The sequence below is a fragment of the Oncorhynchus mykiss genome, chromosome 13 (genome assembly GCF_013265735.2).
Source record: "Oncorhynchus mykiss isolate Arlee chromosome 13, USDA_OmykA_1.1, whole genome shotgun sequence".
NCBI classification, from domain to species: Eukaryota; Metazoa; Chordata; class Actinopteri; order Salmoniformes; family Salmonidae; genus Oncorhynchus; species Oncorhynchus mykiss.
The window spans coordinates 5499439-5518097 of NC_048577.1; the positions used below are offsets into that span (position 1 = coordinate 5499439).

Consider the following 18659-nt stretch of genomic DNA (forward strand, 5'->3'; position numbering starts at 1 on the left):
TGGAGATGTTGACTTCATCCGTTTCCGCTGGAGATGTTGACTTCATCCGTTTCCGCTGGAGATGTAGACTTCATCCGTTTCCGCTGGAGATGTAGACTTCATCCGTTTCCGCTGGAGATGTAGACTTCCTCCGTTTCAGCTGGAGATGTTGACTTCCTCCGTTTCAGCTGGAGATGTAGACTTCCTCCGTTTCCGCTGGAGATGTTGACTTCATCCGTTTCCGCTGGAGATGTTGACTCCATCCGTTTCCGCTGGAGATGTTGACTTCATCCGTTTCCGCTGGAGATGTTGACTTCATCCGTTTCCGCTGGAGATGTTGACTTCATCCGTTTCCGCTGGAGATGTAGACTTCATCCGTTTCAGCTGGAGATGTTGACTTCATCCGTTTCCGCTGGAGATGTTGACTTCATCCGTTTCCGCTGGAGATGTTGACTTCCTCCGTTTCCGCTGGAGGTGTTGACTTCCTCCGTTTCCGCTGGAGGTGTTGACTTCATCCGTTTCAGCTGGAGATGTAGACTTCCTCCGTTTCAGCTGGAGATGTAGACTTCCTCCGTTTCAGCTGGAGATGTAGACTTCCTCCGTTTCCGCTGGAGATGTAGACTTCCTCCGTTTCCGCTGGAGGTGTTGACTTCATCCGTTTCAGCTGGAGGTGTTGACTTCATCCGTTTCAGCTGGAGATGTTGACTTCCTCCGTTTCAGCTGGAGATGTAGACTTCCTCCGTTTCAGCTGGAGATGTAGACTTCATCCGTTTCCGCTGGAGATGTTGACTTCATCCGTTTCCGCTGGAGATGTTGACTACATCCGTTTCAGCTGGAGATGTTGACTTCATCCGTTTCCGCTGGAGATGTTGACTTCATCCGTTTCAGCTGGAGATGTTGACTTCATCCGTTTCAGCTGGAGATGTTGACTTCATCCGTTTCCGCTGGAGATGTTGACTTCATCCGTTTCCGCTGGAGATGTAGACTTCCTCCGTTTCCGCTGGAGATGTAGACTTCCTCCGTTTCAGCTGGAGATGTTGACTTCCTCCGTTTCAGCTGGAGATGTTGACTTCATCCGTTTCCGCTGGAGATGTAGACTTCCTCCGTTTCAGCTGGAGATGTAGACTTCCTCCGTTTCAGCTGGAGATGTTGACTTCATCCGTTTCAGCTGGAGATGTTGACTTCCTCCGTTTCAGCTGGAGATGTAGACTTCCTCCGTTTCAGCTGGAGATGTAGACTTCCTCCGTTTCAGCTGGAGATGTTGACTTCCTCCGTTTCAGCTGGAGATGTTGACTTCCTCCGTTTCAGCTGGAGATGTAGACTTCCTCCGTTTCAGCTGGAGATGTAGACTTCATCCGTTTCAGCTGGAGATGTTGACTTCATCCGTTTCAGCTGGAGATGTAGACTTCATCCGTTTCAGCTGGAGATGTAGACTTCCTCCGTTTCAGCTGGAGATGTAGACTTCATCCGTTTCCGCTGGAGATGTAGACTTCATCCGTTTCCGCTGGAGATGTTGACTTCCTCCGTTTCCGCTGGAGGTGTTGACTTCCTCCGTTTCCGCTGGAGGTGTTGACTTCATCCGTTTCAGCTGGAGATGTAGACTTCCTCCGTTTCAGCTGGAGATGTAGACTTCCTCCGTTTCAGCTGGAGATGTAGACTTCCTCCGTTTCCGCTGGAGATGTAGACTTCCTCCGTTTCCGCTGGAGGTGTTGACTTCATCCGTTTCCGCTGGAGGTGTTGACTTCATCCGTTTCAGCTGGAGATGTTGACTTCCTCCGTTTCAGCTGGAGATGTAGACTTCCTCCGTTTCAGCTGGAGATGTAGACTTCCTCCGTTTCAGCTGGAGATGTAGACTTCCTCCGTTTCCGCTGGAGATGTTGACTTCATCCGTTTCCGCTGGAGATGTTGACTTCATCCGTTTCCGCTGGAGATGTTGACTTCATCCGTTTCCGCTGGAGATGTTGACTTCATCCGTTTCCGCTGGAGATGTTGACTTCATCCGTTTCCGCTGGAGATGTTGACTTCATCCGTTTCCGCTGGAGATGTTGACTTCATCCGTTTCAGCTGGAGATGTTGACTTCATCCGTTTCCGCTGGAGATGTTGACTTCATCCGTTTCCGCTGGAGATGTTGACTTCATCCGTTTCAGCTGGAGATGTTGACTTCATCCGTTTCAGCTGGAGATGTTGACTTCATCCGTTTCCGCTGGAGATGTTGACTTCATCCGTTTCCGCTGGAGATGTAGACTTCCTCCGTTTCCGCTGGAGATGTAGACTTCCTCCGTTTCAGCTGGAGATGTTGACTTCCTCCGTTTCAGCTGGAGATGTTGACTTCATCCGTTTCCGCTGGAGATGTAGACTTCCTCCGTTTCAGCTGGAGATGTAGACTTCATCCGTTTCAGCTGGAGATGTTGACTTCCTCCGTTTCAGCTGGAGATGTAGACTTCCTCCGTTTCAGCTGGAGATGTAGACTTCATCCGTTTCCGCTGGAGATGTTGACTTCATCCGTTTCCGCTGGAGATGTTGACTACATCCGTTTCAGCTGGAGATGTTGACTTCATCCGTTTCCGCTGGAGATGTTGACTTCATCCGTTTCAGCTGGAGATGTTGACTTCATCCGTTTCAGCTGGAGATGTTGACTTCATCCGTTTCCGCTGGAGATGTTGACTTCATCCGTTTCCGCTGGAGATGTAGACTTCCTCCGTTTCCGCTGGAGATGTAGACTTCCTCCGTTTCAGCTGGAGATGTTGACTTCCTCCGTTTCAGCTGGAGATGTTGACTTCATCCGTTTCCGCTGGAGATGTAGACTTCCTCCGTTTCAGCTGGAGATGTAGACTTCCTCCGTTTCAGCTGGAGATGTTGACTTCATCCGTTTCAGCTGGAGATGTTGACTTCCTCCGTTTCAGCTGGAGATGTAGACTTCCTCCGTTTCAGCTGGAGATGTAGACTTCCTCCGTTTCAGCTGGAGATGTTGACTTCCTCCGTTTCAGCTGGAGATGTTGACTTCCTCCGTTTCAGCTGGAGATGTAGACTTCCTCCGTTTCAGCTGGAGATGTAGACTTCATCCGTTTCAGCTGGAGATGTTGACTTCATCCGTTTCAGCTGGAGATGTAGACTTCATCCGTTTCAGCTGGAGATGTAGACTTCCTCCGTTTCAGCTGGAGATGTAGACTTCATCCGTTTCCGCTGGAGATGTAGACTTCATCCGTTTCCGCTGGAGATGTTGACTTCCTCCGTTTCCGCTGGAGGTGTTGACTTCCTCCGTTTCCGCTGGAGGTGTTGACTTCATCCGTTTCAGCTGGAGATGTAGACTTCCTCCGTTTCAGCTGGAGATGTAGACTTCCTCCGTTTCAGCTGGAGATGTAGACTTCCTCCGTTTCCGCTGGAGATGTAGACTTCCTCCGTTTCCGCTGGAGGTGTTGACTTCATCCGTTTCAGCTGGAGGTGTTGACTTCATCCGTTTCAGCTGGAGATGTTGACTTCCTCCGTTTCAGCTGGAGATGTAGACTTCCTCCGTTTCAGCTGGAGATGTAGACTTCCTCCGTTTCAGCTGGAGATGTAGACTTCCTCCGTTTCCGCTGGAGATGTTGACTTCATCCGTTTCCGCTGGAGATGTTGACTTCATCCGTTTCCGCTGGAGATGTTGACTTCATCCGTTTCCGCTGGAGATGTTGACTTCATCCGTTTCCGCTGGAGATGTTGACTTCATCCGTTTCCGCTGGAGATGTTGACTTCATCCGTTTCCGCTGGAGATGTTGACTTCATCCGTTTCAGCTGGAGATGTTGACTACATCCGTTTCAGCTGGAGATGTTGACTTCATCCGTTTCCGCTGGAGATGTTGACTTCATCCGTTTCAGCTGGAGATGTTGACTTCATCCGTTTCAGCTGGAGATGTTGACTTCATCCGTTTCCGCTGGAGATGTTGACTTCATCCGTTTCCGCTGGAGATGTAGACTTCCTCCGTTTCCGCTGGAGATGTAGACTTCCTCCGTTTCAGCTGGAGATGTTGACTTCCTCCGTTTCAGCTGGAGATGTTGACTTCATCCGTTTCCGCTGGAGATGTAGACTTCCTCCGTTTCAGCTGGAGATGTAGACTTCCTCCGTTTCAGCTGGAGATGTTGACTTCATCCGTTTCAGCTGGAGATGTTGACTTCCTCCGTTTCAGCTGGAGATGTAGACTTCCTCCGTTTCAGCTGGAGATGTTGACTTCCTCCGTTTCAGCTGGAGATGTTGACTTCCTCCGTTTCAGCTGGAGATGTTGACTTCCTCCGTTTCAGCTGGAGATGTAGACTTCATCCGTTTCAGCTGGAGATGTTGACTTCATCCGTTTCAGCTGGAGATGTAGACTTCATCCGTTTCAGCTGGAGATGTAGACTTCCTCCGTTTCAGCTGGAGATGTAGACTTCATCCGTTTCCGCTGGAGATGTTGACTTCATCCGTTTCCGCTGGAGATGTAGACTTCATCCGTTTCAGCTGGAGATGTTGACTTCATCCGTTTCCGCTGGAGATGTTGACTTCATCCGTTTCCGCTGGAGATGTTGACTTCCTCCGTTTCCGCTGGAGGTGTTGACTTCCTCCGTTTCCGCTGGAGGTGTTGACTTCATCCGTTTCAGCTGGAGATGTAGACTTCCTCCGTTTCAGCTGGAGATGTAGACTTCCTCCGTTTCAGCTGGAGATGTAGACTTCCTCCGTTTCAGCTGGAGATGTAGACTTCCTCCGTTTCCGCTGGAGATGTAGACTTCCTCCGTTTCCGCTGGAGGTGTTGACTTCATCCGTTTCAGCTGGAGGTGTTGACTTCATCCGTTTCAGCTGGAGATGTTGACTTCCTCCGTTTCAGCTGGAGATGTAGACTTCCTCCGTTTCAGCTGGAGATGTAGACTTCCTCCGTTTCAGCTGGAGATGTAGACTTCCTCCGTTTCCGCTGGAGATGTTGACTTCATCCGTTTCCGCTGGAGATGTTGACTTCATCCGTTTCCGCTGGAGATGTTGACTTCATCCGTTTCCGCTGGAGATGTTGACTTCATCCGTTTCCGCTGGAGATGTTGACTTCATCCGTTTCCGCTGGAGATGTTGACTTCATCCGTTTCCGCTGGAGATGTTGACTTCATCCGTTTCAGCTGGAGATGTTGACTACATCCGTTTCAGCTGGAGATGTTGACTTCATCCGTTTCCGCTGGAGATGTTGACTTCATCCGTTTCAGCTGGAGATGTTGACTTCATCCGTTTCAGCTGGAGATGTTGACTTCATCCGTTTCCGCTGGAGATGTTGACTTCATCCGTTTCCGCTGGAGATGTAGACTTCCTCCGTTTCTGCTGGAGATGTAGACTTCCTCCGTTTCAGCTGGAGATGTTGACTTCCTCCGTTTCAGCTGGAGATGTTGACTTCATCCGTTTCCGCTGGAGATGTAGACTTCCTCCGTTTCAGCTGGAGATGTAGACTTCCTCCGTTTCAGCTGGAGATGTTGACTTCATCCGTTTCAGCTGGAGATGTTGACTTCCTCCGTTTCAGCTGGAGATGTAGACTTCCTCCGTTTCAGCTGGAGATGTTGACTTCCTCCGTTTCAGCTGGAGATGTTGACTTCCTCCGTTTCAGCTGGAGATGTAGACTTCATCCGTTTCAGCTGGAGATGTTGACTTCATCCGTTTCAGCTGGAGATGTAGACTTCATCCGTTTCAGCTGGAGATGTAGACTTCCTCCGTTTCAGCTGGAGATGTAGACTTCATCCGTTTCAGCTGGAGATGTAGACTTCATCCGTTTCAGCTGGAGATGTTGACTTCCTCCGTTTCAGCTGGAGATGTTGACTTCCTCCGTTTCAGCTGGAGATGTAGACTTCCTCCGTTTCAGCTGGAGATGTTGACTTCATCCGTTTCAGCTGGAGATGTAGACTTCCTCCGTTTCAGCTGGAGATGTAGACTTCCTCCATTTCAGCTGGAGATGTAGACTTCATCCGTTTCAGCTGGAGATGTAGACTTCCTCCGTTTCCGCTGGAGATGTTGACTTCATCCGTTTCCGCTGGAGATGTTGACTTCATCCGTTTCCGCTGGAGATGTTGACTTCATCCGTTTCCGCTGGAGATGTTGACTTCATCCGTTTCCGCTGGAGATGTAGACTTCATCCGTTTCAGCTGGAGATGTAGACTTCCTCCGTTTCAGCTGGAGATGTTGACTTCCTCCGTTTCAGCTGGAGATGTAGACTTCCTCCGTTTCAGCTGGAGATGTTGACTTCATCCGTTTCAGCTGGAGATGTAGACTTCCTCCGTTTCAGCTGGAGATGTAGACTTCCTCCGTTTCAGCTGGAGATGTAGACTTCCTCCGTTTCAGCTGGAGATGTAGACTTCCTCCGTTTCAGCTGGAGATGTTGACTTCATCCGTTTCAGCTGGAGATGTAGACTTCCTCCGTTTCAGCTGGAGATGTAGACTTCATCCGTTTCAGCTGGAGATGTTGACTTCCTCCGTTTCAGCTGGAGATGTTGACTTCATCCATTTCCGCTGGAGATGTTGACTTCATCCGTTTCAGCTGGAGATGTAGACTTCCTCCGTTTCAGCTGGAGATGTAGACTTCCTCCATTTCAGCTGGAGATGTAGACTTCATCCGTTTCAGCTGGAGATGTAGACTTCCTCCGTTTCCGCTGGAGATGTTGACTTCATCCGTTTCCGCTGGAGATGTTGACTTCATCCGTTTCCGCTGGAGATGTTGACTTCATCCGTTTCCGCTGGAGATGTTGACTTCATCCGTTTCCGCTGGAGATGTAGACTTCATCCGTTTCAGCTGGAGATGTAGACTTCCTCCGTTTCAGCTGGAGATGTTGACTTCCTCCGTTTCAGCTGGAGATGTTGACTTCCTCCGTTTCAGCTGGAGATGTAGACTTCCTCCGTTTCAGCTGGAGATGTTGACTTCATCCGTTTCAGCTGGAGATGTAGACTTCCTCCGTTTCAGCTGGAGATGTAGACTTCCTCCGTTTCAGCTGGAGATGTAGACTTCCTCCGTTTCAGCTGGAGATGTAGACTTCCTCCGTTTCAGCTGGAGATGTTGACTTCATCCGTTTCAGCTGGAGATGTAGACTTCCTCCGTTTCAGCTGGAGATGTAGACTTCATCCGTTTCAGCTGGAGATGTTGACTTCCTCCGTTTCAGCTGGAGATGTTGACTTCATCCATTTCCGCTGGAGATGTTGACTTCATCCGTTTCCTCCTTCGGGTTCCTAAGAGAGTGACAGCACAAGACTTGAAAAGCAAAAGAAAACACAAAACATAACAAGTATTAATAATGCCTTAAACTAGGCATAATTACATATGCATATTCCCACTCTCTCTTCACCTGACTCTATGCCTTCGGGATACTGTTCTGCTGGGTTCTACAAAAATGAAGGCCCTAAAACAACCTCATGTTTCATGTTACTATAGTCTAGTTCCATGTTACTATAGTCTAGTTCCATGTTGTTACTATAGTTACAGTGCCTTGCGAAAGTATTCGGCCCCCTTGAACTTTGCGACCTTTTGCCACATTTCAGGCTTCAAACATAAAGATATAAAACTGTATTTTTTTGTGAAGAATCAACAACAAGTGGGACACAATCATGAAGTGGAACGACATTTATTGGATATTTCAAACTTTTTTTAACAAATCAAAAACTGAAAAATTGGGCGTGCAAAATTATTCAGCCCCTTTACTTTCAGTGCAGCAAACTCTCTCCAGAAGTTCAGTGAGGATCTCTGAATGATCCAATGTTGACCTAAATGACTAATGATGATAAATACAATCCACCTGTGTGTAATCAAGTCTCCGTATAAATGCACCTGCACTGTGATAGTCTCAGAGGTCCGTTAAAAGCGCAGAGAGCATCATGAAGAACAAGGAACACACCAGGCAGGTCCGAGATACTGTTGTGAAGAAGTTTAAAGCCGGATTTAGATACAAAAAGATTTCCCAAGCTTTAAACATCCCAAGGAGCACTGTGCAAGCGATAATATTGAAATGGAAGGAGTATCAGACCACTGCAAATCTACCAAGACCTGGCCGTCCCTCTAAACTTTCAGCTCATACAAGGAGAAGACTGATCAGAGATGCAGCCAAGAGGCCCATGATCACTCTGGATGAACTGCAGAGATCTACAGCTGAGGTGGGAGACTCTGTCCATAGGACAACAATCAGTCGTATATTGCACAAATCTGGCCTTTATGGAAGAGTGGCAAGAAGAAAGCCATTTCTTAAAGATATCCATAAAAAGTGTTGTTTAAAGTTTGCCACAAGCCACCTGGGAGACACACCAAACATGTGGAAGAAGGTGCTCTGGTCAGATGAAACCAAAATTGAACTTTTTGGCAACAATGCAAAACGTTATGTTTGGCGTAAAAGCAACACAGCTCATCACCATGAACACACCATCCCCACTGTCAAACATGGTGGTGGCAGCATCATGGTTTGGGCCTGCTTTTCTTCAGCAGGGTCAGGGAAGATGGTTAAAATTGATGGGAAGATGGATGGAGCCAAATACAGGACCATTCTGGAAGAAAACCTGATGGAGTCTGCAAAAGACCTGAGACTGGGACGGAGATTTGTCTTCCAACAAGACAATGATCCAAAACATAAAGCAAAATTTACAATGGAATGGTTCAAAAATAAACATATCCAGGTGTTAGAATGGCCAAGTCTAAGTCCAGACCTGAATCCAATCGAGAATCTGTGGAAAGAACTGAAAACTGCTGTTCACAATGCTCTCCATCCAACCTCACTGAGCTCGAGCTGTTTTGCAAGGAGGAATGGGAAAAAATGTCAGTCTCTCGATGTGCAAAACTGATAGAGACATACCCCAAGCGACTTACAGCTGTAATCGCAGCAAAAGGTGGCGCTACAAAGTATTAACTTAAGGGGGCCGAATACTTTCGCAAGGCACTGTATCTAGGACTGAGTCTATCAGATACTCCCTACCAGTCTCCCATGGTTCACTGATATATCTAGGACTGAGTCTATCAGATACTCCCTACGAGTCTCCCAAGGTTCACTGATATATCTAGGACTATCAGATACTTCCTACGAGTCTCCCATGGTTCACTGATATATCTAGGACTATCAGATACTCCCTACGAGTCTCCCATGGTTTTCTTGCAACCGACATATACAATGAGATCCTATGTTCTGCTACAGTCAGTGGTCGGGTTTAGGTCCACATCTCTCAGGTTAGGTTAGGCACACATGTCTCAGGTTCAGATAGGTACACATCTCTCAGGTTAGTTACACATCTCTCAGGTTAGGTTAGTTACACATCTCTCAGGTTAGTTTGGGTACACATCTCCCGGGTTAGGTTAGGTACACACCTCTCAGGTCAGGTTATGTACACATCTCTCAAGTTAGGTTAGGTACACATCTCTCATCCCAAGGCCCATCTACAGCTCTTTGAACACCCTTGTTACAGTGTAAACCTCCCTCTGTAGATGTATTTGCTTATTGTACATCAATTTTCTATTTGAATTGAATAATTTAATCTCTCTCTCCCTCTGTCTCTCTGTCTCTGTCCCTCCCCCCTTTCCCACACACCCTCCCTTCCTCTCTCTACTCCCATCCCTCTCTCCCTACTCCCATCCCTCTCTCCCTACTCCCTCTATCCCTCCCTCCCTCCCTCCTCAGTGTTAAACCTGACTCTTATAGATCTACCAGGGATGACTAAGGTAGCGGTGGGAGACCAGCCAGTCGACATCGAGCACCAGATCAGAGACATGCTGATGCAGGTCAGAGACTGTGGTTATGGTCCCAACTGGCACCCTATTCCCCAAATGGCACCCTATTCCCTAGATAGTGCACTACTTTTGACTAGATGGCACCCTATTCCCTAGATAGTGCACTACTTTTGACTAGAATGGCACCCTATTCCCTAGAGAGTGCACTACTTTTGACATGATGGCACCCTATTCCCTAGATAGTGCACTACTTTTGACCAGATGGCACCCTATTCCCTAGATAGTGCACTACTTTTGACCAGAATGGCACCACTTTTGACCAGAATGGCACCCTATTCCCTAGATAGTGCACTACTTTTGACCAGATGGCACTCTACTCTCTATTCAGTGTATAACAGAAGGGGATTGAGTGATTGAAACTCACTCCTCAGCCTGAAATGTCTTTACTTTGGGTTAAAACGTTTCAGGCGGTCGGTCACCTGTGTTTTTGATGCAGATATAAAGGACCAGTCAAAAGTTTGGACACACCTACACTTTAAATATTAAAGTAATATAGTATATATTCTATGTTGTGTGTAGTTCATATCCAAAGAGTAATAAAGTACATGTTAAAGTAATTAAGTCTAGAGAAAGGAGGTAATTAAGTATATGTTACAGGGAAAGGGGGTAATTAAGTATATGTTACAGGGAAAGGAGGTAATTAAGTATATGTTACAGGGAAAGAGAAAGGGGGTAATTAAGTATATGTTACAGAGAAAGAGAAAGGGGGTAATTAAGTATATGTTACAGAGAAAGGGGGTAATTAAGTATATGTTACAGGGAAAGGAGGTAATTAAGTATATGTTACAGGGAAAGGGGGTAATTAAGTATATGTTACAGGGAAAGGGGGTAATTAAGTATATGTTACAGGGAAAGGGGGTAATTAAGTATATGTTACAGGGAAAGGGGGTAATTAAGTATATGTTACAGGGAAAGGGGGTAATTAAGTATATGTTACAGGGAAAGAGAAAGGGGGTAATTAAGTATATGTTACAGGGAAAGAGAAAGGAGGTAATTAAGTATATGTTACAGGGAAAGGGGGTAATTAAGTATATGTTACAGGGAAAGAGAAAGGGGGTAATTAAGTATATGTTACAGGGAAAGGGGGTAATTAAGTATATGTTACAGAGAAAGGGGGTAATTAAGTATATGTTACAGGGAAAGGGGGTAATTAAGTATATGTTACAGGGAAAGGGGGTAATTAAGTATATGTTACAGAGAAAGGGGGTAATTAAGTATATGTTACAGGGAAAGGGGGTAATTAAGTATATGTTACAGGGAAAGAGAAAGGGGGTAATTAAGTATATGTTACAGGGAAAGGGGGTAATTAAGTATATGTTACAGAGAAAGGGGGTAATTAAGTATATGTTACAGGGAAAGAGAAAGGGGGTAATTAAGTATATGTTACAGAGAAAGGGGGTAATTAAGTATATGTTACAGAGAAAGGGGGTAATTAAGTATATGTTACAGGGAAAGGGGGTAATTAAGTATATGTTACAGGGAAAGGGGGTAATTAAGTATATGTTACAGGGAAAGAGAAAGGGGGTAATTAAGTATATGTTACAGGGAAAGGGGGTAATTAAGTATATGTTACAGGGAAAGAGAAAGGGGGTAATTAAGTATATGTTACAGGGAAAGGGGGTAATTAAGTATATGTTACAGAGAAAGGGGGTAATTAAGTATATGTTACAGGGAAAGGGGGTAATTAAGTATATGTTACAGGGAAAGGGGGTAATTAAGTATATGTTACAGAGAAAGGGGGTAATTAAGTATATGTTACAGGGAAAGGGGGTAATTAAGTATATGTTACAGGGAAAGAGAAAGGGGGTAATTAAGTATATGTTACAGGGAAAGGGGGTAATTAAGTATATGTTACAGAGAAAGGGGGTAATTAAGTATATGTTACAGGGAAAGAGAAAGGGGGTAATTAAGTATATGTTACAGAGAAAGGGGGTAATTAAGTATATGTTACAGAGAAAGGGGGTAATTAAGTATATGTTACAGGGAAAGGGGGTAATTAAGTATATGTTACAGGGAAAGAGAAAGGGGGTAATTAAGTATATGTTACAGGGAAAGGGGGTAATTAAGTATATGTTACAGGGAAAGGGGGTAATTAAGTATATGTTACAGAGAAAGGGGGTAATTAAGTATATGTTACAGGGAAAGGGGGTAATTAAGTATATGTTACAGGGAAAGGGGGTAATTAAGTATATGTTACAGGGAAAGAGAAAGGGGGTAATTAAGTATATGTTACAGAGAAAGGGGGTAATTAAGTATATGTTACAGAGAAAGGGGGTAATTAAGTATATGTTACAGAGAAAGGGGGTAATTAAGTATATGTTACAGGGAAAGGGGGTAATTAAGTATATGTTACAGGGAAAGGGGGTAATTAAGTATATGTTACAGGGAAAGGGGGTAATTAAGTATATGTTACAGAGAAAGGGGGTAATTAAGTATATGTTACAGGGAAAGGGGGTAATTAAGTATATGTTACAGGGAAAGGGGGTAATTAAGTATATGTTACAGGGAAAGAGAAAGGGGGTAATTAAGTATATGTTACAGGGAAAGGGGGTAATTAAGTATATGTTACAGGGAAAGAGAAAGGGGGTAATTAAGTATATGTTACAGGGAAAGAGAAAGGGGGTAATTAAGTATATGTTACAGGGAAAGAGAAAGGGGGTAATTAAGTATATGTTACAGGGAAAGAGAAGGGGGGTAATTAAGTATATGTTACAGAGAACGGGGGTAATTAAGTATATGTTACAGAGAAAGGGGGTAATTAAGTATATGTTACAGGGAAAGAGAAAGGGGGTAATTAAGTATATGTTACAGGGAAAGGGGGTAATTAAGTATATGTTACAGGGAAAGGAGGTAATTAAGTATATGTTACAGGGAAAGGGGGTAATTAAGTATATGTTACAGGGAAAGGGGGTAATTAAGTATATGTTACAGGGAAAGGGGGTAATTCAGTATATGTTACAGGGAAAGGGGGTAATTAAGTATATGTTACAGGGAAAGGGGGTAATTAAGTATATGTTACAGGGAAAGAGAAAGGGGGTAATTAAGTATATGTTACAGGGAAAGAGAAAGGAGGTAATTAAGTATATGTTACAGGGAAAGGGGGTAATTAAGTATATGTTACAGGGAAAGAGAAAGGGGGTAATTAAGTATATGTTACAGGGAAAGGGGGTAATTAAGTATATGTTACAGAGAAAGGGGGTAATTAAGTATATGTTACAGGGAAAGGGGGTAATTAAGTATATGTTACAGGGAAAGGGGGTAATTAAGTATATGTTACAGAGAAAGGGGGTAATTAAGTATATGTTACAGGGAAAGAGAAAGGGGGTAATTAAGTATATGTTACAGGGAAAGGGGGTAATTAAGTATATGTTACAGAGAAAGGGGGTAATTAAGTATATGTTACAGGGAAAGAGAAAGGGGGTAATTAAGTATATGTTACAGAGAAAGGGGGTAATTAAGTATATGTTACAGAGAAAGGGGGTAATTAAGTATATGTTACAGGGAAAGGGGGTAATTAAGTATATGTTACAGGGAAAGGGGGTAATTAAGTATATGTTACAGGGAAAGAGAAAGGGGGTAATTAAGTATATGTTACAGGGAAAGGGGGTAATTAAGTATATGTTACAGGGAAAGAGAAAGGGGGTAATTAAGTATATGTTACAGGGAAAGGGGGTAATTAAGTATATGTTACAGAGAAAGGGGGTAATTAAGTATATGTTACAGGGAAAGGGGGTAATTAAGTATATGTTACAGGGAAAGGGGGTAATTAAGTATATGTTACAGAGAAAGGGGGTAATTAAGTATATGTTACAGGGAAAGGGGGTAATTAAGTATATGTTACAGGGAAAGAGAAAGGGGGTAATTAAGTATATGTTACAGGGAAAGGGGGTAATTAAGTATATGTTACAGAGAAAGGGGGTAATTAAGTATATGTTACAGGGAAAGAGAAAGGGGGTAATTAAGTATATGTTACAGAGAAAGGGGGTAATTAAGTATATGTTACAGAGAAAGGGGGTAATTAAGTATATGTTACAGGGAAAGGGGGTAATTAAGTATATGTTACAGGGAAAGGGGGTAATTAAGTATATGTTACAGGGAAAGAGAAAGGGGGTAATTAAGTATATGTTACAGGGAAAGGGGGTAATTAAGTATATGTTACAGAGAAAGGGGGTAATTAAGTATATGTTACAGGGAAAGGGGGTAATTAAGTATATGTTACAGGGAAAGGGGGTAATTAAGTATATGTTACAGGGAAAGAGAAAGGGGGTAATTAAGTATATGTTACAGAGAAAGGGGGTAATTAAGTATATGTTACAGAGAAAGGGGGTAATTAAGTATATGTTACAGAGAAAGGGGGTAATTAAGTATATGTTACAGGGAAAGGGGGTAATTAAGTATATGTTACAGGGAAAGGGGGTAATTAAGTATATGTTACAGGGAAAGGGGGTAATTAAGTATATGTTACAGAGAAAGGGGGTAATTAAGTATATGTTACAGGGAAAGGGGGTAATTAAGTATATGTTACAGGGAAAGGGGGTAATTAAGTATATGTTACAGGGAAAGAGAAAGGGGGTAATTAAGTATATGTTACAGGGAAAGGGGGTAATTAAGTATATGTTACAGGGAAAGAGAAAGGGGGTAATTAAGTATATGTTACAGGGAAAGAGAAAGGGGGTAATTAAGTATATGTTACAGGGAAAGAGAAAGGGGGTAATTAAGTATATGTTACAGGGAAAGAGAAGGGGGGTAATTAAGTATATGTTACAGAGAAAGGGGGTAATTAAGTATATGTTACAGAGAAAGGGGGTAATTAAGTATATGTTACAGGGAAAGAGAAAGGGGGTAATTAAGTATATGTTACAGAGAAAGGGGGTAATTAAGTATATGTTACAGGGAAAGGGGGTAATTAAGTATATGTTACAGGGAAAGAGAAAGGGGGTAATTAAGTATATGTTACAGAGAAAGGGGGTAATTAAGTATATGTTACAGGGAAAGGGGGTAATTAAGTATATGTTACAGGGAAAGGGGGTAATTAAGTATATGTTACAGGGAAAGAGAAAGGGGGTAATTAAGTATATGTTACAGAGAAAGGGGGTAATTAAGTATATGTTACAGAGAAAGGGGGTAATTAAGTATATGTTACAGAGAAAGGGGGTAATTAAGTATATGTTACAGGGAAAGGGGGTAATTAAGTATATGTTACAGGGAAAGGGGGTAATTAAGTATATGTTACAGGGAAAGGGGGTAATTAAGTATATGTTACAGAGAAAGGGGGTAATTAAGTATATGTTACAGGGAAAGGGGGTAATTAAGTATATGTTACAGGGAAAGGGGGTAATTAAGTATATGTTACAGGGAAAGGGGGTAATTAAGTATATGTTACAGGGAAAGGGGGTAATTAAGTATATGTTACAGGGAAAGGGGGTAATTAAGTATATGTTACAGGGAAAGGGGGTAATTAAGTATATGTTACAGGGAAAGGGGGTAATTAAGTATATGTTACAGGGAAAGGGGGTAATTAAGTATATGTTACAGGGAAAGGGGGTAATTAAGTATATGTTACAGGGAAAGAGAAAGGGGGTAATTAAGTATATGTTACAGGGAAAGAGAAAGGGGGTAATTAAGTATATGTTACAGGGAAAGAGAAAGGGGGTAATTAAGTATATGTTACAGGGAAAGGGGGTAATTAAGTATATGTTACAGGGAAAGAGAAAGGGGGTAATTAAGTATATGTTACAGGGAAAGGGGGTAATTAAGTATATGTTACAGGGAAAGAGAAAGGGGGTAATTAAGTATATGTTACAGGGAAAGGGGGTAATTAAGTATATGTTACAGGGAAAGAGAAAGGGGGTAATTAAGTATATGTTACAGGGAAAGGGGGTAATTAAGTATATGTTACAGAGAAAGAGAAAGGGGGTAATTAAGTATATGTTACAGGGAAAGGGGGTAATTAAGTATATGTTACAGGGAAAGAGAAAGGGGGTAATTAAGTATATGTTACAGGGAAAGGGGGTAATTAAGTATATGTTACAGGGAAAGAGAAAGGGGGTAATTAAGTATATGTTACAGGGAAAGGGGGTAATTAAGTATATGTTACAGAGAAAGAGAAAGGGGGTAATTAAGTATATGTTACAGGGAAAGGGGGTAATTAAGTATATGTTACAGGGAAAGAGAAAGGGGGTAATTAAGTATATGTTACAGGGAAAGGGGGTAATTAAGTATATGTTACAGGGAAAGGGGGTAATTAAGTATATGTTACAGGGAAAGGGGGTAATTAAGTATATGTTACAGGGAAAGGGGGTAATTAAGTATATGTTACAGGGAAAGGGGGTAATTAAGTATATGTTACAGGGAAAGGGGGTAATTAAGTATATGTTACAGGGAAAGGGGGTAATTAAGTATATGTTACAGGGAAAGGGGGTAATTAAGTATATGTTACAGGGAAAGGGGGTAATTAAGTATATGTTACAGGGAAAGGGGGTAATTAAGTATATGTTACAGGGAAAGGGGGTAATTAAGTATATGTTACAGGGAAAGGGGGTAATTAAGTATATGTTACAGGGAAAGGGGGTAATTAAGTATATGTTACAGGGAAAGGGGGTAATTAAGTATATGTTACAGGGAAAGGGGGTAATTAAGTCTATGTTACAGGGAAAGGGGGTAATTAAGTCTATGTTAAAGGGAAAGGGGGTAATTAAGTATATGTTAAAGGGAAAGGGGGTAATTAAGTATATGTTACAGGGAAAGAGAAAGGGGGTAATTAAGTATATGTTACAGGGAAAGAGAAAGGGGGTAATTAAGTATATGTTACAGGGAAAGAGAAAGGGGGTAATTAAGTATATGTTACAGGGAAAGGGGGTAATTAAGTATATGTTACAGGGAAAGGGAGTAATTAAGTATATGTTACAGGGAAAGGGGGTAATTAAGTATATGTTACAGGGAAAGGGGTTAATTAAGTATATGTTACAGGGAAACAGAAAGGGGGTAATTAAGTATATGTTACAGGGAAAGAGAAAGAGGGTAATTAAGTATATGTTACAGGGAAAGAGAAAGGGGTAATTAAGTATATGTTACAGGGAAAGAGAAAGGGGGTAATTAAGTATGTTACAGGGAAAGAGAAAGGGGGTAATTAAGTATATGTTACAGGGAAAGAGAAAGAGGGTAATTAAGTATATGTTACAGGGAAAGAGAAAGGGGGTAATTAAGTATATGTTACAGGGAAAGAGAAAGGGGGTAATTAAGTATATGTTACAGGGAAAGAGAAAGGGGGTAATTAAGTATATGTTACAGGGAAAGAGAAAGGGGGTAATTAAGTATATGTTACAGGGAAAGAGAAAGAGGGTAATTAAGTATATGTTACAGGGAAAGAGAAAGGGGGTAATTAAGTATATGTTACAGGGAAAGAGAAAGGGGGTAATTAAGTATATGTTACAGGGAAAGAGAAAGGGGGTAATTAAGTATATGTTACAGGGAAAGAGAAAGGGGGTAATTAAGTATATGTTACAGGGAAAGAGAAAGAGGGTAATTAAGTATATGTTACAGGGAAAGAGAAAGGGGGTAATTAAGTATATGTTACAGGGAAAGAGAAAGAGGGTAATTAAGTATATGTTACAGGGAAAGGGGTTAATTAAGTATATGTTACAGGGAAAGAGAAAGGGGGTAATTAAGTATATGTTACAGGGAAAGGGGGTAATTAAGTATATGTTACAGGGAAAGAGAAAGGGGGTAATTAAGTATATGTTACAGGGAAAGAGAAAGGGGGTAATTAAGTATGTTACAGGGAAAGAGAAAGGGCGTAATTAAGTATGTTACAGGGAAAGAGAAAGGGCGTAATTAAGTATGTTACAGGGAAAGAGAAAGGGGGTAATTAAGTATATGTTACAGGGAAAGAGAAAGGGGGTAATTAAGTATATGTTACAGGGAAAGAGAAAGAGGGTAATTAAGTATATGTTACAGGGAAAGAGAAAGGGGGTAATTAAGTATATGTTACAGAGAAAGAGAAAGGGGTAATTAAGTATATGTTACAGGGAAAGAGAAAGGGGGTAATTAAGTATATGTTACAGGGAAAGAGAAAGGGGGTAATTAAGTATATGTTACAGAGAAAGAGAAAGGGGGTAATTAAGTATATGTTACAGGGAAAGAGAAAGGGGGTAATTAAGTATATGTTACAGGGAAAGAGAAAGGGGTAATTAAGTATATGTTACAGGGAAAGAGAAAGGGGGTAATTAAGTATATGTTACAGGGAAAGAGAAAGGGGGTAATTAAGTATATGTTACAGGGAAAGAGAAAGGGGTAATTAAGTATATGTTACAGGGAAAGAGAAAGGGGGTAATTAAGTATATGTTACAGGGAAAGGGGGTAATTAAGTATATGTTACAGGGAAAGAGAAAGGGGGTAATTAAGTATATGTTACAGGGAAAGAGAAAGGGGGTAATTAAGTATATGTTACAGGGAAAGGGGGTAATTAAGTATATGTTACAGGGAAAGAGAAAGGGGTAATTAAGTATATGTTACAGGGAAAGGGGGTAATTAAGTATATGTTACAGGGAAAGGGAAAGGGGGTAATTAAGTATATGTTACAGGGAAAGAGAAAGGGGGTAATTAAGTATATGTTACAGGGAAAGGGGGTAATTAAGTATATGTTACAGGGAAAGAGAAAGGGGGTAATTAAGTATATGTTACAGGGAAAGAGAAAGGGGGTAATTAAGTATATGTTACAGGGAAAGAGAAAGGGGGTAATTAAGTATATGTTACAGGGAAAGAGAAAGGGGTAATTAAGTATATGTTACAGGGAAAGGGGGTAATTAAGTATATGTTACAGGGAAAGAGAAAGGGGGTAATTAAGTATATGTTACAGGGAAAGAGAAAGGGGGTAATTAAGTATATGTTACAGGGAAAGAGAAAGGGGGTAATTAAGTATATGTTACAGGGAAAGGGGGTACTTAGTT

The 18659-nt window shown here is 42.3% G+C and overlaps 1 protein-coding gene across 4 annotated transcripts in view; it reads left to right on the plus strand.

Annotated features, from left to right (window-relative positions):
- The window catches only part of LOC110519517 (dynamin-2), a 70748-nt gene that overhangs the window by 15269 nt on the left and 36820 nt on the right, over window positions 1–18659 (plus strand). For all 4 annotated transcript variants that reach the window (XM_036939953.1, XM_036939952.1, XM_036939950.1 and 1 more), the window contains exon 4: window positions 9602–9702. In XM_036939953.1, the coding sequence (XP_036795848.1) occupies window positions 9602–9702 (101 nt within the window). The remainder of the gene's footprint in view (window positions 1–9601; window positions 9703–18659) is intronic.